Below are 24827 nucleotides of genomic sequence, written 5' to 3'. Positions count from 1 at the left end.
GGCATGGTGGCGTGCGCCTGTAATCCCAGCTACTCAGGAGGTTGATACAGGAAAATTGCCTGAACCCAGGAGGCGGAGGTTGCGGTGAGCCGAGATCGCGCCATTGCACTCCAGCCTGGGTAAGAGTGAAACTCCGTCTCAAAAATAAAATAAAATCATGATCTGACATGCGATTAACTCAAACAGCACAGGAAGGCCAGAAGGGAAACAAGAAACAGAAGAGAACAAAAGAAGATTAAAATGCAAGCTCTAGCTGGGCGCAGTGGCTCACAGCTGTGGTCCCAGCACTTTGGGAGGCTGAGGCAGGTGGATCCCTGAGGTCAGGAGTTCAAGACCAGCCTGGCCAACACGGTGAAACCCTGTCTCTTCTAAAAATACAAAAATTAGCCAGGCATGGTGATGCATGCCCATAATCCCATAAGCTACTTGGGGGTGCTGAGGTGGGAGGACCGCTTGAGCCCAGAAGGTGGAGGATGCAGTGAGTGGAGATGGTGCCGTTGCACTCCAGCCTAGGCGGTAGAGTGAGACTGTCTCAAAAAGAAAAAGAAAAATGGAAGCTCTGGAGTCAGTCATCTTGATTCAAGTTCACCTTAGCCAAGTTACTTTCCCTCTGTAAGGCTATTTCCTTATTTCTAAAATGGGCATGATGCGAGTACCTCCTTCCAAGCCTGTGGGGGGAATTAAGAATACTGTATGGAAAACACTGAGTGCAACACATCGCTCGTGTGTAATAAACGCGAGCTCTCCTTCAAAGGTGCAGCTTCCAGAGACAGGCTGACCAAAGGGAGCCTGAGGATTGCCCCAAAGCAGCCAGCCTTTAGCTCGGGTTGGAGGGTGCCCAGAAGTACTCTGCAAGCCGGGGCATCTACAGGAAGCGTCTGGGTGGCCACAGCTCTCGAGAGGAATCCTCAAGAAGATCCATAGTAACAGGTCACTAGTTCCCACCACCCTGCTTCTGCACATGCTGTTCTCTCCACCTGGGATGCCCTTTCTCCCTGCTCTGCCTGGCTGAGTTCTCACTGTGGTCTTCTAAGACAGTTCAAGCACTCCCTGCACCCAGGACAAGGGCGGGTCCTTCTGTGGGGCTTCCTTGGGCATAGCCCAGAGCATGGAGAGATACTGCTTTTACTGGCAATATTCCTTCTCAGCAGACTCCCATTCATCTCTATGTTCCTAGCACGGTGATCTGTCTCTGCGTGGAATAATGACCACGACGAACAGGACGACAGCCAATTGTCACACAGCCCTTCTGACCTGCCAGGCGCCACTGCAAGGGCTTTAGCAGACATTCACGTCCCTGGGAGGAAAGCAGTATTGTCATCTCCACTTTACAGATGAGGAGACTGAGGCACGGCAGGTAAGGAACTTGTCCAGGGCCACACAGCACATAGGAGCAGACTGGCTCCAGAGCCACTGCCTCAACCCCCTCCCCCACCCCAGGGGGCATTTGCCAATGTCTGGAGACATTTCCGATCGTGACAACTAGGGTGCTATTCCCAGCATCCAGCAGGTGGCAGCCAGCGATGCTGCTCAATGTCCTATCATATGCAGAACAGCCTCCCACGAAAAGACTTATCTGCCCGTGGAGGTCACTAGTGCTGAGGCTGAGAAACATTAGATATCACCGCATGTGCTGAGTGAGTCCCTGAGCAAATGCCCCGGGGTGATCTTTGGGTTCCATTTGGCTTCGTAAACACAGGCAGGGGCTCTGGTAACTTGCACGTGGGGAGGGGAACACCCGGGTTGCTCTCCTCTCCGCTCTGCCATTATCTTGCCGTGTGGCCCCAGTTCCCTTCCTCTTTACCCCTCAGCTGCCACCCTCTTTCCGACCTCAAGACCAGTCTGGCTGCCACAAGTCTGCACTGCCCTGGCTATGGAGCCTCCGGGCTAGACGCTTGGGTGGACAGGCTTTCAGGGCTCACAGAGCAGGTGGCTCATTCCCTCGACAATCATCCAGGGCTGATTATGGCCAAATACCAAGGCAGCAGAGAAGGGAAGGCCACCAACTCAGTTCTCGGGAATGACTCTCTGAATAGAAAGGCCCAGCTTGGCCAGGCGAGGTGGCTCACACCTGTAATCCCAGCACTTTGGGAGACCAAGATGGGAGGATCGCTTGAGTCCAGGAGTTCAGGACCAGACCTGGCAACATAGTGAGACCTCATCTCTACAAAAAATACAAACATTAGCCGGTGGCGTGGTGGCGTGCAACTTTAGTCCCAGCTACTCAGGAGGCTGAGATGGTAGGATCACCTGAGCCTGGGAGGACAAGGCTGAAGTGAGCCATATTTGTGCCGCTGCACTCCAGCCTGGGCCACAGAGTGAGATTCTGTCAAAAAAAGACAGAAAGACAGAAAAGAAAAAAAGAAAAGAGAAAGAAAAGCCCAGCCTGACACAACCTCAATTAGCAATTCACTTATTCATTTTTTTTTTTTGAGATGGAGTTTTGCTCTTGTTGCCCAGGTTGGAGTGCAGTGGCACAATCTCGGCTCACTGCAACCTCTGCCTCCCGGATTCAAGCGATTCTCCTGCCTCAGCCTCCCGAGTAGCTGGGATTACAGCCATGCGCCACGACGCCTGGCTAATTTTGTATTTTGAGTAGATAGGGTTACTCCATGTTGGTCAGGCTGGTCTCAAACTCCTGACTTCAGGTGATCCACCCACCTCAGCCTCCCAAAGTGCTGGGATTACAGGTGTGAGCCACCACGCCTGACCCAGTCATTCATTTATTTACTCTACAAACACTGTGTCCACTATGTGCCAGGCACTAGTGTCAGTGCTAAATGAGACAAACTCCACCTTCTCCACCCTGCCCAGGGCAGGGATTCCCCCATGGGGCTTTGGCCTCCTTCCCTGAAGACTGCAGTTCCTGACACCTCAGCTGACCTCAGGTCTTGGGCTTCTAGTGGCTTCTCCAGGAGCACAGGGCCAGATGCCCACTCTTCCCTGCTGCTGCCCGCAAAGCACACGCTCATGGGCGGCTCTGGGGTTCCCTGGTGCCCTGGGGAGTAAGCCTCATCAGGATCCCCAACGCTGCAGGGCAGCCCTGGCCTCCCAGACAGCTCTGGAGTGGTGTTCCCAGTGTCAGGATGCAGTAGGCTGTGATCCTCCCTCCCGGGGCTCAAAGCCCTGACCATGCAGTGAAGGAGAGAGACAGGCAGGCAAGGGTGTTAGCATGGCTCGGCCACCCACCACCTTACCTATCGCCCAGCCCCCTCTCTCCATCCCAAGCCAGCTCAAGGAGGGACCCAGGAGTCTGCCCTTTGGGTTGGTGCGGGGAGGAAAGCACAGGCTTTGGTCAGACCGACCTGGCTTGAAATCCTGGGCTGCCACTTACTAGCTGTGTGACCATGAGCTAGTCGCTTTGCCTCTCTGAGCCCGTTTCGCCCTCTGTAGAATGGGGTTGACATGGCCCAGCTTTCCTTCCCTAGTGTCTATGAGGTTTGGGGCTGAGGCTTCCCTTCCTCTGACCAGCTGCCAGTCTTATTTCCCCTGGCAGGAGGGGGTCTGTTCCCATCCTTTGCGGGTTGTAACAAGAACTGGAAACGGAAAATCTGTGATTCATAACATCCGTGCTGGCCCCAGAAGGCGGTGGTGCTGCCTCAGGGTTGGGCTCTGGAAGACCAAAGCCTCCTGCGCCCTCTGCTGGCCACTCTGGGTTCTCCTCCGCCCACGCACAGTAACAAGAACCTGCAGGATCAGGGCTGTTAGCATCTAGGCGGCCATGGGAAGGGAGGTGACCAGCCCAATACAGGCCAAGCACTGGTGCTGGATCCCTGTGTCCTGCCCCACCCACCCCTCGTTACCGTGGATGTCACCACTACCTCCCCGAAACCTCGTGAGGCCAGCAGGGAAATTCACTAGAGCCTGATGCCCAGGCCAGACCTTGGCCCCTGTCTGCTCATGTCTGCCAGGACGCGTCTCCTGGGGCCACCTTCTGAGGCTGCCCCTTCTGCCCTCCACCAACAGCACCTTCCCTGCCCTTTCTCCTCCCCTGCCACTCCCCAGGCCTTTTGGACGCTCAGGGGCCTCTGGACTCTCCCTCAGGGGACCCAACATCCCAGGACAGCCGGGATTCCAGGATCCATTCCTGTTTTGCCTTGAAATGCAGCCGGTGGATTTGGGCGGGGAACATACCACCTTAGCCTCATGCTCTAAAGCTGCTGAGCCCTTCCTGGGGCACACTCTGCCACACTGAGGAGTGAGGGGCTCAGAGGAACCCGGCCCGGGCTCCAGGAGCTGCCGGGCGCCCCCCGGAACAGAGGCTTACGTGCTGGATCAGCGTCTCCACGATCTTGTAGCGGTCAGGCATGTGGGTCACCATGTCTGTCATGTTGTCCTCAGACGTCCTCACCAATGTCGGACCGAAGACTAGGGCCAGGTTCCGGGGTTCCATCTGGACAGCAGGGGAAGCAGGTCACGGCCAGCATCCTGAACTCAGTCCTCCCTCATTCTGGGCCCCTGAGGCCTCTGTCCCCAACTACATCCCGACCCATCCCCAGCTGAGAGGGTGGACACCTCCTTGTATGGGCGTGGAAATGCTAGGTGAATAGAGCACAGGCCAGATTTCGGCCCCATTCATCTGCAGGCCCAGCAGCCACGAGCAGTGCCCAACCTGCACACCTGTACAAGGCAGCCCTGAGTGGTCAATGCCGGCAGTGGGAAACCCTGCAATAGGAAACATATTCGAGGTCCCAGGGGTTATTTTAGGCCTGGGGAAAAAATCCAATCACTTCCAGGTGCCTGTAATCCCAGCTACTCAGGAGGCTGAGGCAGGAGAATCACTTGAACCTGGTGGGCGAAGGTAGCAATGAGCGGAGAACGCGCCATGACACTCCAGCCTGGGCAGCAGAGCGAGACCTTGTCTCAAAAAAACAAAAAATTCTATCACTCCCCTCATTTTCCCCACTGCAGACGCAGAAGGTATAAGGGGTCTGATGAGTGAAGTGCCATTTGAGGGACTCGAGCTGAGTCAGAGGGCGGCAATGCGCAGGATATGGGGGGCCGAGCGTCCCTGCCTCTGGACAGCCCTCGGAAACTCTCCAGGAGGTGTCTGGGGCGGGTGGCGGGAGGGAGGAGGATGGAGCAGTCATAGGAGGAGGGCGTGTCTATCGGGGCCTGAGCCGTCACACCGGGACCTGCAGGAGCTCAGTAAGGGCTGAGGGCCCCCACGCAGTAAGTCCTTCGCTTGCCTCCCCCAGGCTCCATGCAGGCCCCTACCCACCTTGTTCTTCTCAGAGTGGTCGGCGATGGTCTTGAGATGGCCCACAAGGAATTTGAGCGTTTCATAGTAGTGGGCTGGGAGATCCCGGATCTGAGACAAGAGGGCAGGGGGCCAGGCTGTGAGGACCTCCCCGTCCCCGTCACACCATGCCCCAAAGAGCTCCCACTACCATGCCTCAGGGAGTCTGGAATCCCCTCTCGCACCACCCGTTCTCTTGTGTGGATGGGGAAACTGAGGCCCTGAGTGGAGCAGGGCTCCTGCAAGGCCACAGGGGTCACTGGCGGCACCGGCCTCCGGCTTCCTGGGACAGAGGTGCTCGGGCGGCCGACCCACCTCGGGCCTAGCAGCACTTCTCACTCCTTACCAGCTTCCTCAGCGTCCTCATCCGCTCCCGTGCGTCCTCGATGCGGTTGGCCTCGATGAAGTCGTTGTATTTGTCTAGAACACAGCAGACACTCTTTAGAGAGGTGGGGGCAGCGCCTTTGTCTGTTCTCTGGGTGGACTTCCGGATCAAGGGCCTGCTGGGAGGGGGCTTCCGGGCCGAGGGCCTGCTGGGAGGGCTGTGTTTTGTGTCTGTGACCAAACCCACCGCAGCTGCATTCGGGCGTGCACCTGACCCGGGGTAGCCCAGGTGTGTTCATTTGGGAAGCAATAAGCTCTGAGCCGCAAGCCGATCCCAGAAAAGGGGTCCCTGCCCCCACCCCGTCTCCAGGACATGGACAGCAAGGTTCAGCAGGTCAGAAGAGAAGGGCACCTGGAGAGGAGGAGGGGCCTCAGACACCCCCTGCCAAGAATTCCCCCAACTCCCTTCAGAACAAGTCCACGGGGACCTTGAAAACATAGAACATGATAAGCCTATTCTGAAATTCATCTGGATGAGCTAATGCACAAAGACAGCCAGGAATAGTTTTTAAAGAAAGAGTGACTCCGGAGGATCTGCCCCACCAGAGACGGAAACCTCCTGAAAGGAGGGCACAGCTGATGCCGGCTGGTGCAGCAGAAAAGGCAGAGCAATGTTAAGGCTAGAAGGGGGGTCAAAGGGGCCGTGTGGATGTTTACTATATGATATAGACAGCAGTGGGGGGAGGATGGGGGCCCCAACAGATGTCCCCGGGACAAACGGCTACCATCTGGGGGAGGATTATTTCTAGCTCACAACACACAAATTTAATCAAATGGCAGAGCCAAATGTGAAAATTACAAAAGCACTGGGGAAAAAATATGAAAATATTTTTATAATTCTAAGGACATTCCTAACATGAGATGCAGAAATCATTAAGGAAAGATGAACAGCTTTAGCCACATTTTAAACAATTGTTTTCGGCCAGGTGTGGTGGCTCACATCTGTAAACCCGGCACTGTGGAAGGCTGAGGCACTGATCTCTTGAGGTCAGGAGTTCAAGACCAGCCGGGCCAATTTGGCGAAAACACTGTCTTTACTAAAAACACAAAAATTAGCTGGGCGTGGTAGTGGGCGCCTGTAATCTCAGCCACTTGGGAGGCTAAGGCAGAAGAATGGCTTGAACTCGGAAGGTGGAGGTTGCAGTGATTGGAGATTGCACCATTGCACTCCAGCCTGGGTGAGAGTGAGACTTGGTCTCAAAAAAGTAAATAAAATAAAAAATTGTTAGGCCAGGCACAGTGGCTCACTCCTATAACCCCAGCACTTTGGGAGGCCGAGGTGGGTGGATCAACCAATGTCAGGAGTTCGAGAGCAGGCTGGCCAACATGGCAAAACCTGTCTACCAAACTACAAAAATTAGCTGGGCATGATGGCGGGCACCTGTAATCCCAGCTATTCAGGAGGCTGAGACAGGAGAATCACTTGAACCTGGGAAGCAGAGGTTTTAGTGAGCCAAGATCGTGCCATTGCACTCCAGGCAAGGTGACAAGAGTAAAACTCTGTCTCAAAAAAAAATTGTTTTCAGTTTCTTTTTCTTTTCTTTTTTTGAGGAGTCTCACTCTGTCACCAGGCTGGAGTGTAATGGCTCAATCTCAGCTCACTGCAACTTCTGTCTCCCAGGTTCAAACAATTCTTCTGCCTCAGCCACCTGAGTAGCTGGGATTACAGGTGCCCACCATCATACCCAGCTAATTTCTGTATTTTTAGTAGAGACAGGGTTTCACCATGTTGGCCAGGATGGTCTCGATCTCTTGACCTCAGGTGATCTGCCCGTCTCGGCCCCCCAAAGTGCTGGAATCACAGGCGTGAGCCACCACATCCAACCTGCTTTTAGTTTCTTTCTTTCTTTTTTTAAAGCCACTCAAGCCAGGCGCGGTGGCTCACGCCTGTAATCCCAGCACTTTGGGAGGCCGAGGCAGGTGGATCACGAGGTCAAGAGATCAAGACCATCCTGGTCAACATGGTGAAACCCCGTCTCTACTAAAAATACAAAAAATTAGCTGGGCATGGTGGCGCGTGCCTGTAATCCCAGCTACTCAGGAGGCTGAGGCAGGAGAATTGCCTGAACCCAGGAGGCGGAGGTTGTGGTGAGCCGAGATCGCGCCATTGCACTCCAGCCTGGGTAACAAGAGGGAACTCCGTCTCAAAAAAAAAAAAAAAAAAAAAGCCAGTCAAATTTAGCAGTGGGGGGTTGTATACCAACTTTAGTGACACTAATGTTAATAAGCTCTGATAACCCACTACCATCAGACCAGCCTGCTTTTAGTTCCTGTATTGCAAAGTGAGAAAGCAAATGGCAGGCCAGAGCAAATATTTGCAAAAACTAACACAGGGTTAATATGTATAATACACAAAGAGCTTGTCTCCCACAAATCAACATGAGAAAAAGACAACCCAACAGAAAAATGGGTGCATGGTCTGCTCAAGCAATGACAGAGAAAATAGAAACAGCCAATACGCTAATCAAAAATGATTTAATCTCCCTAGTAATGAGGGCAATGAAAATAAAAACAATAATGAGATACCATTTCCCTTATCTGATTAGCAAAAGTTTAAAATATTAAGAATATTCTATGCTATCTAGGTTAGGCGGCTCACACCCATAATCCCAGCACTTTGGGAGGCTGACACGGGAGGATCACTTTAGACCAGGAGTTGAAGACCAGCCTAAGCCACACAGTGAGACCCTGCCTCTATCAAAAAAAAAAAAAAAAAAAAAAAAAAAAATTTTAATTAGCTGGGTGTGGTGGTGAAAACCCGTAGTCCCAGCTACTTAAGCTGGGTGGGACGATTACTTGAGCCCAGGAGGTCAAGGCTGCAGTCAGCCACGATCATGCCACTGCACTCCAGCCTGAGCAAGAGTAAGACTCTGTGTCAAATAATAATTTTTATTTTATTTTTATTTTTATTATTTATTTTTTGAGACAGAGTCTTGCTTTGTCACCCAGGTTGAAATGCAGTGGCACGATCTCGGCTCACTGCAACCTCCACCTCCCAGGTTCAAGCAACTCTCCTGTCTCAGCCTCCCTAGTAGCGGGGACTACAGGCGCACACCACCACACCCAGCTAATTTTTGTATTTTTATTAGAGATGGTGTTTCACCATATTGGTCAGGCTGGTCTTGAACTCCTGACCTCAGGTGATCCACCCACCTCGGCCTCCCAAAGTGCTGGGATTACAGGTGTGAGCCACCGCGCACTTCCTTTAAATAATAATAATAATAGTAATAATAACCAATGCTGATGGGTATGTGGGGAGACAAACTCTTGCTTTTTTTTTTTTTTGAGCTGGAGTCTCACTCTTGTTGCTCAGGCTGGAGTGCAATGGCACAATCTCGGCTCACTGCAACCTCTGCCTTCCAGGTTCAAGCCATTCTCCTGCCTCAGCCTCCCAAGTAGCTGGGATTACAGGCATTACATTATTAGTGGAAGTCTAAACCAGGGCCTCTTTCTTAGAGTGCAATTGACAAATTAGCTCTCAAAAAGGTTCACCGGGACTTTGATGGAGTAATTCCACATCTAAGAATCTCCTCAGAGAGCACAGATCCGGCTGTGCAAGGACTGACTCAGGGAAAGCCATTGCAACAGGTTATATAATAGCAAACACTTGAAGACCACCCAATATCCATCAATAGAGGAGTACTTAAAGAAATTATAGTCTAGGCCGGGCGCGGTGGCTCAAGCCTGTAATCCCAGCACTTTGGGAGGCCAAGGCGGGTGGATCACGAGGTTGAGAGATCGAGACCATCCTGGTCAACATGGTGAAACCCCGTCTCTACTAAAAATACAAAAAATTAGCTGGGCATGGTGGCACGTGCCTGTAATCCCAGCTACTCAGGAGGCTGAGGCAGGAGAATTGCCTGAACCCAGGAGGCGGAGGTTGTGGTGAGCCGAGATCGCGCCATTGCACTCCAGCCTGGGTAACAAGAGCGAAACTCCGTCTCAAAAAAAAAAGAAATTATAGTCTATTCAAACCATGAAATTCTATGTGGCTGATTTAAAAGAATGAGGTAGAGCTCTCCGCACTGACACGAATGAACCTCAGAATTACATCTCTGCTTTTGTTAAAAACAACTCAACCAGCGGTGTGCTGGAGTCCACTCACACTGGCTCCTGAGAGCGACTGTGGGCATCTCGCCCCAATTCCATGTTGGTGACATCATGTTGGTGGCTTGAATAAGCCATCATAGGAGTATTTACAACATGGAAGCTGGAAAACTCGAGACATTAGGGCTTTTCTCCCGTGGAGATAGATGTTAAACATCTGCCACGACACCCCTGAACCCGCCCAACTCCAAACCCGGCATATGCATGTGCGTATCTCTGCCATGCATGAGGGCCGGGAGAGAAACACAACAGGTTGTGAATAAGCAGCTCAGCAAGCGGCTAAGAGCTTAGCTCTGGAGCCCAACCCCGCAGGTCGAATCCTGGCTCTGCCACATGCAACCTGTGTGGCCTTGGGCGAGGCATTTAACCTCTCTGAGCTTCAGCTGCCCCATCTGTAGAGGGAAGCTGCTGTAGGGAGTTGTGCTTGGCACACAGTAACCCTCAGAAAGTGTTAGCTCCAACCTCCCTTGAAAGGGAGTGGGAGATTCACGGGGTCCTGTGCTGTTTTCTTTATTCACATCTGTACAATGTATTTTTTTTTTTTTTTTTTACAAGCTTTTGTGTTTTAAAAAAAAAAATGTGTGGTGGCTCATGCCTGTAATCCCAGCATTTTGGGAGGCTGGAACAGGCAGGAGGATTGCTTGAGCCCAGGAGTTGAAGACCAGTCTAGGCAACATGAAAACCCCCAATTTCTTTAAAAAAAAAAAAAAATATATATATATACACACACACACACACACACACACACACACACACACATATATTTTTTAATTAGCTGGGTGTGGTGGTGTGCACCTCTTGTCCCAGCTACTCAGGAGGCTAAGCTGGGAAGATTGCTTGGGCCCAGGAGCTTGAGGCTGCAATGAGCCGTGATTGCAGCACTTCACTCCAGCCCGGGCAACAGAGCGAGACTGTCTCGGCCGGGCGCGGTGGCTCAAGCCTGTAATCCCAGCACTTTGGGAGGCCGAAGTGGGTGGATCACGAGGTCAAGAGATTGAGATCATCCTGTTCAACAACGGTGAACAGGTGAAACCCTGTCTCTACTAAAAATACAAAAAATTAGCTGGGCATGGTGGTGCGTGCCTGTAATCCCAGCTACTCAGGAGGCTGAGGCAGGAGAATCGCTTGAACCCAGGAGGCGGAGGTTACGGTGAGCCGAGATCACGCCATTGCACTCCAGCCTGGGTAACAAGAGTGAAACTCTGTCTCAAAAAAAAAAGACTGTCTCAAAGAAAGAAAAAAAGAAAAAGTAAAATCAACAAACCAAATAAAAAAGTTGTGGTCGGGTGCAGCACAGAGTGGCAGCCCCTCCCCGCCCCCACTTCCACCTCCTACTCACCATCGGTGAAGAGCGGCTCAGGCAGCTTTCGGAAGAAGGACTTCAGCAGGCTGCTGATCACATTGAGGTCTTGCCAGCGCTGCGGGGGAGAGCAGATGTCAGGCCACAGGCAGGCCCAGCCTGATGTCCATGCCTCTGTGATCACCCCAGAGCCCAATCAAGCCCACCAGGCCTTCTCGGGACCCACTTAGACCAAGCTCTCTGCTCATCAGGGTGGTGGCAGCAGAACTGAGTCCCCAGCAAGGTCCTGTGCCCACGCTCACACTTGGCCCCAGATCCTCCCTCCCCTGGGTTCCAACAGCTGCCCATCCACAGAAAGTCCCAGGAGCCTTCTTTAGGCCAGGCACTTCAGGACACACTGAGTGACAGCTGCCTCCTCCACTGGGTGCAGGTGAAGCATCTGTGACCCAGCAGTCATTGGTGCCAGCGCCTTCCTATCTCAGGCCCTCTGCACATGCTGGTTCCCTCAACTAGAACGTTCCTCCCCGCCTCCACAAGACTGGTTCCTCATCCCGCCTAAAAGTTGCTCTTCAGAGAGGCCTTCTCTGACCCGATAGCTAAAGCAGCCATGTGGACCACTGCCTGCCACCTGTACCCCAGCGCTGACTTCGTTTCCTTCGTGGCTCTTAATCCTGTTTGTCATTATTTCCTGCTTTTGTGTCTGTGTTCATGCCTGTCTCGCTGCAGGACTGTAAGCTCCAGGAGGAGCCGGGATCCCGTCTGTCTCACTTCACCTAGCTAGGACAGTCAACCTGGTACTTCCATGGCCTAAATCAGTAGTTCTGACAGAAGGAGGCAATTGTGTCCCGCAGAGCCCCACTGCACCCCGAGAGGACATTTAACAATGCCTGGAGCCATTTTGGTTTTCACAACTGGGAGGCGCCACTTGCATCTAGTGGATAGAGGCCACAAATGGTGCCACATGTCCTCCAACGTACAGGACAACCCCACACAGTGAATAACTGCTCTTCCCAAAGTGCCCACTGAGGTTGAGAAACCCTGGTCTAAAATCAACGGTTAGGTACCAGAACGAACGGCTGGGTCGTTGTCCATTCTGTCCACCAGGTGGCACCATCACCACACACTGCCGCCAAGGCAGGCACAGCCACCTTGCTGGGAATGGCTCCGAATAACTCAGACCCAGAGAGCGACCTAATATTCCCAACAGAGACACAACGCAGCCGCACACATACTCATTACCATGGATCCACAGCTTAACGTCAGACAATCCCACAACAATACCCTCCCCGTAGGCTCACGGGGGATTAGATTCGTCTGCCACACTGACTCCCAGCACACCCCACAGCAAATGACGCAATGATGTCTAAGACAAAATGACACACCCAATACACCTGCCAGGCCCCCATCCGGCCCTGACTTAGACCAGCTGCCTGCCAGCATAGCCCCCTCGTCCCTGGCTGAGGCCAAGCTGACCACACACACCCACGCACACCCAGTATAGCTCCTGCCCACCACACCCCGTTACCTCCCGGCCCTCAGGTGTGGGCTCGTCTCATCTCCCAGCTGCCAAGCCCAAGGCCCCGGCCAGGGCTTCCTGGCTTCTCTGGAGTGAAGCGCCTGCCCTTACCCAGCCTTGCCGGTGGCCTTCTCCTTCTGCCCCACTCTGAGTGTGGCCCCTGCTGTTCTGCTGCCCGCCTTCAGTTATCCCATGCCCAAGCCACAGCAGGACCCACGCCACTCTCTAGTCCATGCTCAATCTACGCCTGTTTATGGCCTCACCCCATGCAGTGGACTTTCCACACCCCAAATCCAATGGAGCCACTCCCTAAGACGGCCCCTCCGGTCCACCTCTCATGCTACTCCCTGGTTTCTGCCAGGGGAGATGCCACCAGCCCCAGCTCAGATGTGCACCTCTTCTTCCCTCTCCTTCCCCGTCTCAGGCAGCCAACTCTTAGGGTTGCTCCCCTCCTCCCCATTCCTCTGGGACCACCAAGTCCTCCGACCCTTGGTGTTTCCATAGATCAGCACCTTCTCCTCAGACCCCTGCCCTCCCCATTCCTATCCATCGGGCATGAGCAGGAGCATCACTCTTTCTTGAACTGCGCTCTCACGATGCCTCCCCAGCTTAAGAACCATCAAAAGCTCCCTACTGTCCATCAGATCAAGGTTGAAGGCTTCAGTGAAGCCATCAAACGCCCTCTCCGTCCCCCGGGGCCTCACCCTCCCTACCTCCAAGCCCAGGAGGCGGATGCACTCTCTGCACTAACCCTCAAACCCCCTCCCTGGGGTTATGGAAAATGCCATCATCTCACACTCCACGGCCTTCTGGTCCACCTGCCCCCTCCTATTCATTCCTCAGATACTCAAACCCGGGAGCCGCCACCTGCTCCAGCCTGAGCACCCTCTCCTTCCTCATCACAGTGTGGTCCCTGATGAGAGAGCTTTTCTCTTGTCCACAACTTCTCACACACTTGTATCATCTTCCCATTCCCCAACGACCGGAAGACATGTATTTCATGAGGCTTCACGTGTGTGACTCATGGGACACATCACTGCCCACGTTCATGGTTTCCAAAATATCTTTATCAGAGCCCCTTTCGGCAAATAAAATTGTACAGGAAAACCCAGTACAACAAACAGGGCAAAGCAGGGTTGCCCTAGCAAGGACAGGGGGTCCTGACCTGCCCCTGGCCTCCCAAGGCCCCTCTGGGGAACCCTAGGACTCTGGGGAACAGCATTTGAGAATCACAGGCTCAGCTGGAAACACTTAAGTGTGGTTGCAGATCCCTCCACAAGCTGAGCTCATCTCACCTGAGCAGCCACTCTCTGCATGTTGCAGCCACCCAAATTGCTGGCCATTCTAGAAAACACCCAACATTCCCCCTTCCCTAAGCGGGTGGTCTGCAAACCACTCACAGTCTGTAGGCAAAATCCAGCCAGAGCCTGCCTTTCGATGGCCCTTGAGCTAAGTATGGTTTTTACATTGTTAAAGGATTAGGAAGAGACCGGGCGTGGTGGCTCACGCCTGTAATCCCAGCACTTTGGGAGGCCGAGGCGGGCGGATCACAAGGTCAAGAGATCGAGACCATCCTGGCAAAGAGGGTGAAACCCCGTCTCTACCAAAAATACAAAACTTAGTTGGGCATGGTGGTGCGCACCTGTAATCCCAGCTACTCGGAGGCTGAGACAAGAAGATCGCCTGAACCCGGGAGGTGGAGGCTGCAGTGAGCCAAGATCGCATCACTGCACTCCAGTTGGGCAATAGAGCGAGACTCTGTCTCAAAAAAAAAAAAAAAAAAAAAAAAAGGATTAGGAAGAGGAGGAAGAGAAGGAGGGAATGCAGCAGAGCAAACCATAGCAGAAAACATTCACTCCACTGCACAGGCCATTCTGTTGCCAGGAACGGCCTTACCTGGCTTTCACCGGCTTGTAGTGAACTCTACTCACCCTAAACACTCGGACAGGACCTCCGTCTGTCCTCTGGGCCTCTGCCTCAGGGCTCCCCGGCCATGACTGCATTTACTTGTTCTGCTTCAGCCTGGGGTGATGCCCATCCCCAGGCTGGCCCAAGGGCAGGTCCCATCTTGCCCATCGTGGTGTTCTGGACCAATGCCAGGCATGTCACAGGACACCATGCATGCAACACAACAGGCCGCAGAACTCTCCAAGCAGAGCGCCACCCGCACGCCACCTCGGCCGCCCTTCCACAGACCCCCCAGCTTCACCCACCTCGTCCTGCAGGTTGATGTCCCCAGGCCCTCGGTTGAGCTGCTCCTGCAGGCTGGACACCACTGCGTTGTTGCCGGGCACTCGGTAAATGCCCGTGGACTCCAGCCCTCGAGCCTCCACAATGCGACAGCACGCAGCCACGATTAAGGGGACGCGCTGGGGACACAGGGCAGGGGTGTTAGGGGGACAGGGGCCAGAGGAGCAGGGGAGGCCAAGATGGGGACAGTGCAAGGCCCAGAGCTGCTGCCAGGAACCCTTCGGGGAACACAAGGCCCTTGCTGCCTCCAGTCTGGGAGCTAGAAATGATATCAAAGCCTTGCCATGGTCTGAAAAGGAACCGGGCTCGGCCTTGGGCCTGCTGCTCCCTCCCTGAAGGCCCGGGGCAGGCGGGGACCTTCTCCTCTCTGGGCTGTTTTCCCAGCTGTGTTTGTACAATGAGATGGAGAGCTGGTTCCATGTCCCTTGCTGCTCTGACTCTCTGTGCCTCGGTGTCCCCCCTGCCGTGCCTGTTCTGGCATGTGGCAGAGACCCACCTGGTTCTCCGTGGCTGGCTGACACTCCTCCAGCCTGACCCCAAATGCCCTTGGGGCGGCCTTCTTATTTTTCTTGATGATATTGATGCCCCAGGGGGTTTTAGGAGCTGCAGCACTCTCATCTGACGTGGGGGAGACAGACAGCCAGGGTGAGCTGGGGTGCCCAGGAGGCTCACACACACTCACTGCCACATTCACACATTTGGACGTATGGGGACTCCATCAGAGAAGCACCCAGATGCCCAGAGCTGATGAGACACTGTATGGCAAGAGAGAAGGCCTAATGGGGACGATGCTTACCCCAGAGGAGAGGCCCAGACCAATGTAAGGACTTCCATGTGGCCTCATGGGCCAAAACTACAAGGTGGGAGCCACAGAACATTCTTTGTTTCTTTAGAGATTGCATCTCTGTCCCTCAGGCTGTAGTGCAGTGATATGATCATAGCTCACTGCAGCTCAAATTCCTGGGCTCAAGCGATCTTCCCTCCTCAGCCTCCCGAGTGGCTGGGACTACAGGCTCACAACACCATACCTGGCTAATTAAAAAAATTTTGGCCAGGCTCAGTGGCTCACGCCTGTAATCCCAGCACTTTGGGAGGCTGAAGTGGGTGGATCACGAGGTCAAGAGATTGAGACCATCCTGGCTAACATGGTGAAATCCCGTCTCTACTAAAAATACAAAAATTAGCTGGGCGTGGTGGCGCACGCCTGTAGTCCCAGCTACTCGGGAGGCTGAGGCAGGAGAATGGCTTGAAACTGGGACGAGGAGGTTGCAGTGAGCCGAGATCACACCACTGTACTCCAGCCTGGCAACAGAGTGAGACTCCGTCTCAAAAAAAGAAAAAATTTGCCAGGCACAGTGGCTAATGCTTGTAATCCCAGCACTTTGGAAAGCTGAAGCAGGAAGATCACATGAGACCAGGCGTTCAAGACCAGCCTGGCCAACATGGTGAAACCCTGTCTCTACTAAAACTACAAAAATTAGCCAGGTATGGTAGCGCATGCCTGTAATCCCAGCTACTCGAGGTGCTAAAGCACTAGAATCGCTTGAACCCAAGAGGTGGAGGTTGCAATGAGCCAAGATCACACCACTGGACTCCAGCCTAGATGACAGAGTGACACTCTGTCTCTAAATAAATAAATAAATGAAACGTAAAAAAATATTCTGTAGGGTTAGGGTCTTACTATGTTACCCAGGGTGGTCTCAAACTCCTGGCCTAAGCAATCCTCCAGCCTCAGCCTCCCAAAATGCTGGGATTATAGGTACCAGCAACCATGCCTGCTTTCCCAAGGGAAGAACTCTTTTTTTTTTTTTTTTAATCCAGGGTCTCACTCTGTCACCCAGACTGGAGTACAGTGGCATGATCTTGGCTCACTGCAACCTCCACCTCCCAGGCTCAAGTGATCCTCATGCCTTGGTCTCCCCAGTAGACGGGATTACAGGTGCATGTCACCACAACCAGCTATTTTTTGTGTGTTTTTAGTAGAGTCAGGGTTTCACCATGTTTGCCAGGGTAGTCTTAAACTCCTGACCTCAGGAGATCTACCCATCTCGGCCTCCCAAAGTGCTAGGATTACAGGTGTGAGCCACCTTGTCTGGCCAGGGAAGAACTTCCTAACAGTCAAAAGTACGTGCAGATGGGAAAGGTTGCTCTTGGAAAGGGTAGGCCTCGCCCCTGCAGAGACACCAGCAGAGATTAGAGGACCACTGGCAGGGATGTCAGGGAGGGGAATCAGGCTCCAGGCCCTTCCTCCCCGAGATCCTGAGAGCCCCCAGACCCTCACAGGACAGACATACCGGGTAACCCTGGCACACACAAGCAGACCCAACCCAACGCATACACATGCCCTCCCCTCCCCATGTCCCCTGGCCCACACACCACCCTGTCTCAGTGGCCACCTTCCTACCCTTGCTCCCTGCGGGCAGGTCCTGAGTCCTGAAGCCACGTGCTGCACTCTGCTTGAGGAACTCAGACTTGAGGCCCCCCAGGCCTCGAGAGCCTTTGGGGGAGGAATCAGCTTTGGGCCCAGAGCTATGGCTGTGTAGGAAAAGCGGGAGAGGAGACGTCTTCATTTGGGGTGGCCCAGCAGGCCACCCACCCTGGCCTCCTGCTGCTCAGGACCTCCCCTCCATCCTGTGGCAACGCATCCATGCCTGACTGCAGCCGGAGACCCTGGATGCCCCTTCCCCCAGCAGAGGGTGGCCCTGGAGGTGGGTCAGGAGAACATCCTTTGCCTAGAGCCCCCCCGCCACCCCCACAGAGGGGACACTTCCACGAAGGCTGGGCCTCACCTCACTTTGCGATAATCATTAAGCTTCTTGCTGATCAGAGCTTGGTTGGCACAGCCGGGGTCCTAGAGCAGGAGAAGAGAGAGTGGACCACGTCAGTGCCCACAGCCAGCCCACCCCAGGACTTATCCCGGGCCCTGACTCCCCTCTTGTCCACCTGCCAGGTGGACAGCCCAGACCCTGGAGTGAGAAAGACCAGGCCCAGACTTCCCTGCACCCTCTCACCAGCTGTGGGGCCTTGGGGAAGCCTCTTAGCCTCTCTGAGCCTCAGTCTCCTCGGTAATAAACATGGGGGGCTAACAGGGCAGGCTTGGGGCTGGGTGGGGAATCACACAGGCAGCACTTGCCACCGTCCTGGCAGACGCTGAGCAGGTGCGGAGGAGGGGCCCCAGGAGAGGCTGCTACTGCCTTAGTGACAGTGGCTTGGGAACCCCCTGATCATGCCTTGTTGGGGGCAGATAAGCCAGGCCCCCAGAGGAGGGCCCAGATTCCAGGTGCCTTCCTCCCTGCAGTGGGGAAAGCTGTTCCAGGGAGAGCAGAGCCTGGTCAGCAAGAGGATGTGTCCTCAGCGAGAGGCTGTGCACCACCACCCCCTCCCATGCCCAGAGCAGGCCCGGGCCCCCTGCTCTCTTGGCAGAGACCCCAGGCCCAGGACACCCACATGGCTTTGTGTGGGTGTCTCAAGGCACCTCTGTGCAGTTTCCTGGCCAAGGGAGTGAATGGGGAAGAATCCCCACCCAGGCCCCTGGAGTGCAGGTACAATACTGTAAGAGGTGCCATTAAAAATAATAGTAATAATTCTAGCCAGGCATGGTAGTGGGTGCCTGTAATCTCAGCTACTCAGGAGGCCGAGGCCGGAGAATTGCTTGAACCCAGGAGACAGAGGTTGTGGTGAACCAAGATCATGCCATTGCACTCCAGCCTGGGCAACAAGAGCAAAACTCTGTTTCAAAAAATAAAAAAATTATCGCTGGGCTCGGTGGCTCACACCTGTAATCCCAGCACTTTGGGAAGCCGAGGTGGGCAGATCACCTGAGGTCGGGAGTCCAAGACCAGCATGACCAACATGGAGAAAACCAGCTCTACTAAAAATACAAAATTAGCCAGGCATGGTGGCGCATGCCTGTAATCCCATCTGCTTGGAAGTCTGAGGCAGGAGAACTGCTTGAATCTGGGGGGTGGAGGTTTTGGTGCCCCGAGATTGTGCCACTGTACTCCAGCTTGGGCAACAAGAGTGAAACTCAGTCTCAAAAAAAATAAAAATTCTCCCAAAATCCCTGCCGAAGCCCTTGGCTCCACCCCTGCCAACCTGTGGCCAAAGCCAAGCCTCTCGGCCTCCTCACAAGGTCAGTGTGCTCATCCCCCTGCAGACAGGCCAGCCCCATGCAGTTCTGGAGCGGGGGCACTCATGGCCTAACACACTCCATAGGAGGCCCCTGCCTTCCTCGCCTCCTGCGAAAAGCTGGGACTGGCCTAGAGCTGACCCCTCCATGCTAGAGTCTGCCCAAAGTGACCCTGACACAGTCATGATAATCCTTGTCATCACGAAGATCAAGATGGTAACTGCCAGTCCCCAGACCTGAGGACCCCAGATCCTCCGTGAGCCCTGCCCACGCACCCTCCTTACCCCAAAACCTAGGGAGACACAATCGAGAGGTGTCCTCCTGTCAGCCCCCTTTTCTAGCAGAGGGAAGTGAGGCTCAGAGCGGTCATCCCAGATCCACAGCCGGTGAGAGGCCACCCTGCCCACCCTCTGTGGCTGCCAGGCGGGCCGGGCCTCACCTCGCCCTCGGCCCTGCTGTTCTCCCGGATCGCTCTGATCCAGCCCAGCATGTCATCCCGGTCCTCAGCCTGAAAGAGATATTCACAGAAGTCAGCGGTGGTCAGCCGGAACACGTGCCTCCTCTTGGTCTCGCTGTAGGAGATGTCCACGAGGCAGGAGCCGATGCAGACTGGCGCCGCCTCGTCCTCACCTGCGCCGGCCGCCGCAGCCCCCGCCGCCACCGGCCCGGGCTCCCGCCGCTCCTTGCTCAGCGAGAGCGAGCGCGCCCGCAGCGCGGCGTACACCCGCTTCCACTGGCGCAGGCCGCTGCCCGCTTTCTGCAGGGAGACACGGGGTTGGGGGAGACGGGAGTGGTGAGAGGCCAGTCCTGCCCACCGCCCTCAGAGTAGCAGACAGAGGACTGCCGGGGGACGGGCCCCGCACTGCCTACCAGGAGCCCCCTGCTCCACTCGGCTGGACCTGGGCAGCCTCCTGCCCACAGCCCACTAATGCTCTCTCAGCCCCTCACCTGCTGGACACCCCTACCCATCACCCTCAAGCGCCCCAGCACGCCCCAGCCCTCTCCCCTCTAATCACCAGCATCCACACTCACCGGGTGGTGGCAACACCCAGACATCCAGCATGGCCCTCTGTACATGAAATCCTTGGGCAGCCACTCCCAGCCCACGACCCTCCCCATGCTGCCCTCACCCCAGCAAAACTGCTCAGAACCCAAGACTCCACTTGCCCCGAAGTGGCTCTCAGGGACACCCAAGAACGACCACGTGGCCGAAGCCAGTGGCTGCTTCTCCCCCTTGGTTTTTTTTTTTTTTTTTTTTTTTTTTTTTTTTTTTTTTTTCCTGATGTAGTCTAGTTCTGTTGCCTGGGCTGGAGTGCAATGGCACGATCTCAGCTCACTGCAATCTCAGTTCACTGCAACCTCCGCCTCCCAGGTTCAAGCGATTCTCCTGCCTCAGCCTCTCCAGTAGCTGAGATTACAGGCACGTGCCACCACACCCAGCTACTTTTTGTATTTTTAGTAGAGATGGGGTTTCACCATGTTGGCCAGGGTGGTCTCTAAATCCTGACCTGGTGATCCTCCCGCCTCGGCCTCCCAAATTGCTGGGATTACAGGCATGAGCCACCGTGCCCAGCCCCTTCTCCCTCTTGCGTTAACCCCTCAGCGGCATCTGACACAGCTGGTCCCTCCTTCCCTCTCCAGACCCTATCTCTGCAGCTGAGACCCCGTGTTCCCAGCTTTCTTCCTAATCCCACTGGCTCCTGCCTAGTCTTCTCTCCTTCTCCTCCCCCACCCTCTACACCTGTAAACAGCCAGGAGGCTCATCCCCAGGGGACATTTGTGTGGAGGGAGCTGGAGGGTGTGCTGTGGCATCTGGGGGATGCTGACCAAGACTGCCAACACACAGGACAGCCTCGCCCAGCAAGGAATTATCTGACCCAAAATGTCAGCAGAGCTGAGGGTAAGAGATCCTGCCCTAAAGGAGGCGGAACTCCAGAACTATGTCCTGACTCTCCTCTCCTCTCCCTGCACACCTCCCTCAGGGATGTCATCTGTGCCGTGCCTTTAAACCGGGTCCATCTGCTGATGGCCATTCCCTGGCCCAGCGTCTTCCCCAGCCCCAGCCCGGGACCCCACCCTGCTCAGTGTCTTTGTGTGCAGGTCCCATGGGCGCTTTGCACAATACTTGCCAGGCCATGTGATTTCTTAACATCAAACCCGTTCTCCACCCTCTACCCCCATCTTTTCCAGCTCAGTCCACCCACCCAATTGCCCAGAAACCTGGGAACTGGCCTTGACTCCTCCCTTTTCCTCATCCTTGACATCCCATCCATCAGGAAGTCTCAAATGTTCTGCCTCCAAAACATCCCATCTGTGTCTTTCCTGCCACCACCGGGTCCTCGCCATCAATGCCTCTTGCCTGGAGGACGCCCAGACCTTCCCAGTCTCCACTCTCACCCCTGCAAGCATCCCCAGCCAGCAGCTGCAGCGAGCGTGTTAGAATGAAAAGATCACATCTCTCCCCTGCTCAGGATCCCCTCCTGAGATCCCATCGCCCTCAGAGTCAAATCTAAGGTCTCCTGTGGTCTGCCCCTGCCTCTCTCCAAACTTATCTCCACGCCTTTGTCACTGTGTCAAGCCAGGGGGCCCTTGCAGGTGAGTGAGCCAGGCCTTTCTGTTCTCGGGGTCTCCCCGCTTGCTGTTCCTTTTGCCGAAGCCCCTCCCTCACTTCTATAACTGGCTGCTTCCTTCCCCTTCAGATCTGAGCTCCAGCGTCAACACCCAACACCGTCACCTCTGCCGTAGGCCTTGTCTGACCGTATTTTTCCCTCAATGCTTTCCAAGAGCTTACTGCAGCCTCAGGCTGTCCTGATAGGGAGCTTGTGCAGCCACTCATTTCCATATCCCGGGACCTAGGGCTGCCTGCAGGGATTCATCAGTATTTGCTGAATAGATGAATTAATGATCCTTGGAGCACCCGGAGGGCAGGAGCTCCACCTCCCATCAGAGCAAGGGCTCCTCTCCGCTGGCTGGTGGCCCACCCACCGCCCCACACCCAGCACAGGCCTCGGCCCTCCGAACAAACCAGACAAGGAGACCCTGGGGCTGGCAGGTGGGCACAGCCCACATGTGGCCTCACATTGCGTGGCTCCTGTGCTGTGAGCCCTGCTCATCACGGAACTTCTGGACGGGGACAGGGACATTGAGAGTAGGAGACAGCAGGGCCCTCCAGGGGAATTTTAATGTTATGGTGAGGTGATGACAAGGGCAATTCTCTGAAACTAAACCAGCGGGATGACCCGGGACGAGTCACCCACACTCCCAGTCCTCAGTGTCTCTGGCTGGTAAATGAGTGAGGGAGTTGGTCACCAAGGCCGCATGCAGCTCCCATGCAGGGGCTGAGGCTTCAGGGACAAGTCACTGCCCCTCTCCCTCTTCTGCCTGACAGCCCGTGTCTCCAACAGGCTGGAGCTGGGAGGGGCACAGAGAGGGTGCCCACAGCCTGGGTGGACCAACAGCCTCAAGTTGACTTGAAGACCCTCCTCTAATGCCCAGGCCACGGCACCCAGGGAATGAGCAGCATCGGGTTTGGGGCAGCAAGGGAGTGGAGGCCCTGTCCTCCAGGACTGGCCAGTGAGCAGGAAGGGGCCAGCTCCTGCCCCTGAACTGGGCTCAGGGCCCCCAGGAGCTGAGGGTCAGGCACCCTGGCAGGGGGAGCCATCCGCTCTCAGAGGACCCTTACGCAGCTCACACGTTAGACTGGAAGTGCTGGTCCACACGCGGCCCTCCGCACATCGTGCACATGGCCAGCCCCTCCCTGCCTCACGGCTCCCACCCCACGTGTTGCTGCCAACTTGCTGGCTCTTTTCAGTCTCTATTAACCTCCCCTGCCCCCCACACTTCTCTCAAGGCTCAGCTGGGTCTCTTGCCTTCTTCCTTCAAGCTCCACACAGAAGCACACACGACTCGGTGCTGATAGACAAAGGCAGTCCCCAGGGAGCCCTCCCTCTAGTGCCACGCCCTCAGAGCCTCTGTCCCCAGAACACCTCCACTGGGGTCTGTCAGCCCTCAGACTTCACATAGCCCCAGTGGAACCCCTTGGCTTCCTCTCCCCAAACCTGATCCTCCAGCATGCCATAGCCCAGGGGTCCCACCACCCGCAACCCTCCCTCAACCCCAGCCAGGAATCCAGGAACCTCGCCGCTGCCTCCTCCTCCTCCTTCTGTACCTCCCAGCTGCTGGCAGGCCCCTCCGCACCTTCCCCTGGAAACTCTTCTAAAGGGTCCACTCCACCTGGCCCCATACCACCTCCTTGGTCAGGGCACCCAGCCTCACTCACCTAGACAACGGCAATGACACTGCCTCCTCCTGTCACAGACACAACCCCAGTCTCCTAGCATCCCCAGCGCGCATTTAAAACCCTGGACAGGGCCGGGCACAGTGGCTTATGCCTGTAATCCCAGCACTTTGGGAGGCTGAGGCAGGCAGATCACTTGAGGTCAGGAGTTCGAGACCAGCCTGGCCAACATGGTGAAACCTGGTCTCTACTAAAACTACAAAAATTAGCCAGGCGTGGTGGCACGCGCCTGTAATCCCAGCTACTCAGGAGGCTGAGGCAGAGAATTGCTTGCCAGGAGGCAGAGGCTGTAGTGAGCCAAGGTTATGCCACTGCACTCCAGCCTGGGCAACAGAGCGAGACTCTGTCTCCAGAAAAGAAAACAAATGGCAGTAAGCAGAAGAAAGCAGCTCCGAGTGCCAGGCACCGGGTAACACCTTTGCTTAGATCACTGCATTTAATCCTTAGCAATAGGCTTATGAGCGAGGGATTACTGTTAGCTCCATTTACAGACAGGGACACTGAGTCATGGCCAGGTGAGTCAGCCAGGCTCTCACGACAGGTGAGGCAGTCAGAGTGAAACCCAGGTTCATCCTAACCGCCAGGAGGGAAGGCAGTGGTCTCTCCTCCCACTTCTCCAGCCCGCAGCACAGCCTGTGCCAGGGATCCGAGGGCCCACGCTTCTCTTCTCAGGGTCCTGCTGGTTCCCTCCCAGGCCCTCCCCACCTACTCCCCGAAGTTTCCAGGTCCGAGCCCCCTTCGCCTCTCACCTGATCTCCATGGTGGCTCCTAACGGGTCTTCTTGCCTCCAGTGTGGCCCCTCCCTAACTCACTCCCAGGGAGCCAAATGGAGATTTGAAAGCCGTAACTCCCTAGGGAAGAGCCCCCGCGCCCGAGAGCTTTTGGTTGCCCTTAGGATGAACACTTCATTCTTTGCTGGCCTGCCTGCCTTCCTCTTGGGCCTCAGCTCTCCTCTGGAAATCACCCTTGCCTTGCTCCTCGTTTTCCAGGAGCCCCAGCGGCCATCCTCAGGGTGGCCTGTCAAGTCAGGGTTGTTGTGGCATGGTTTCGCCAGAACTCCAAGCACAACTTGATCAGATCTGTCCCACAGCAAAATCTACCTTTCTTGTTAACTTCCTTTACATAAGTTCTTTAAATCCCCCTGCCAGGAAGTTCTTCCTAGCATCTAACCTCCATCCCTCATGCTGCAACCTACACTGCAAACTGTCTCTGGCTGCAGAGGCTGTCAGGATGGGTCTAGGAGAAGCTGGAGGGTTCTGCTGGAGCCAGCTTCCACCTCATTCCTCCACCCATCTTACCTTCCCCTTCTTGGTGAGGATCTGCTTATAATACAACCAGCCTTCTCTCCTGATATCGCTGAAGGTCGCATCTGCGCTTAGAAGGAGCGTCGGCATCTTCAGAGGTGCCCCAGCTATCCAAGGACTGCAGGGAGACAACAGAGGGCAGTTTAGGGTGGCTCCCACAATGCCAGCATCTCAGGAACCCCATGTACCACTCGAGGCCACACGGGCCTGGTGTATGTCTGTGCTATGCCCTGATGTGCTGTGTGACCTCATGGACGTTGCCTGTCCTCTCTGGACCACTTGTGTTGAGATCATGAGACAT

At 55.0% G+C, this 24827-nt stretch overlaps 1 protein-coding gene across 1 annotated transcript in view; it reads right to left on the bottom strand.

The window, feature by feature from the left end:
- Positions 1–24827, bottom strand: part of ARHGAP23 (Rho GTPase activating protein 23) — an 89049-nt gene that overhangs the window by 14501 nt on the left and 49721 nt on the right. Inside the window, 11 exon segments of the mRNA XM_039476382.2 lie at positions 4268–4393; positions 5222–5311; positions 5586–5659; positions 11070–11148; positions 14760–14915; positions 15293–15414; positions 17201–17331; positions 17586–17647; positions 19365–19682; positions 24521–24593; positions 24595–24644. Coding sequence (XP_039332316.2) covers positions 4268–4393; positions 5222–5311; positions 5586–5659; positions 11070–11148; positions 14760–14915; positions 15293–15414; positions 17201–17331; positions 17586–17647; positions 19365–19682; positions 24521–24593; positions 24595–24644 — 1281 coding nt within the window.

Source organism: Saimiri boliviensis, chromosome 17, assembly GCF_048565385.1.
Source record: "Saimiri boliviensis isolate mSaiBol1 chromosome 17, mSaiBol1.pri, whole genome shotgun sequence".
NCBI lineage: Eukaryota > Metazoa > Chordata > Mammalia > Primates > Cebidae > Saimiri > Saimiri boliviensis.
This window is presented reverse-complemented; position numbering and strand designations above follow the sequence as displayed.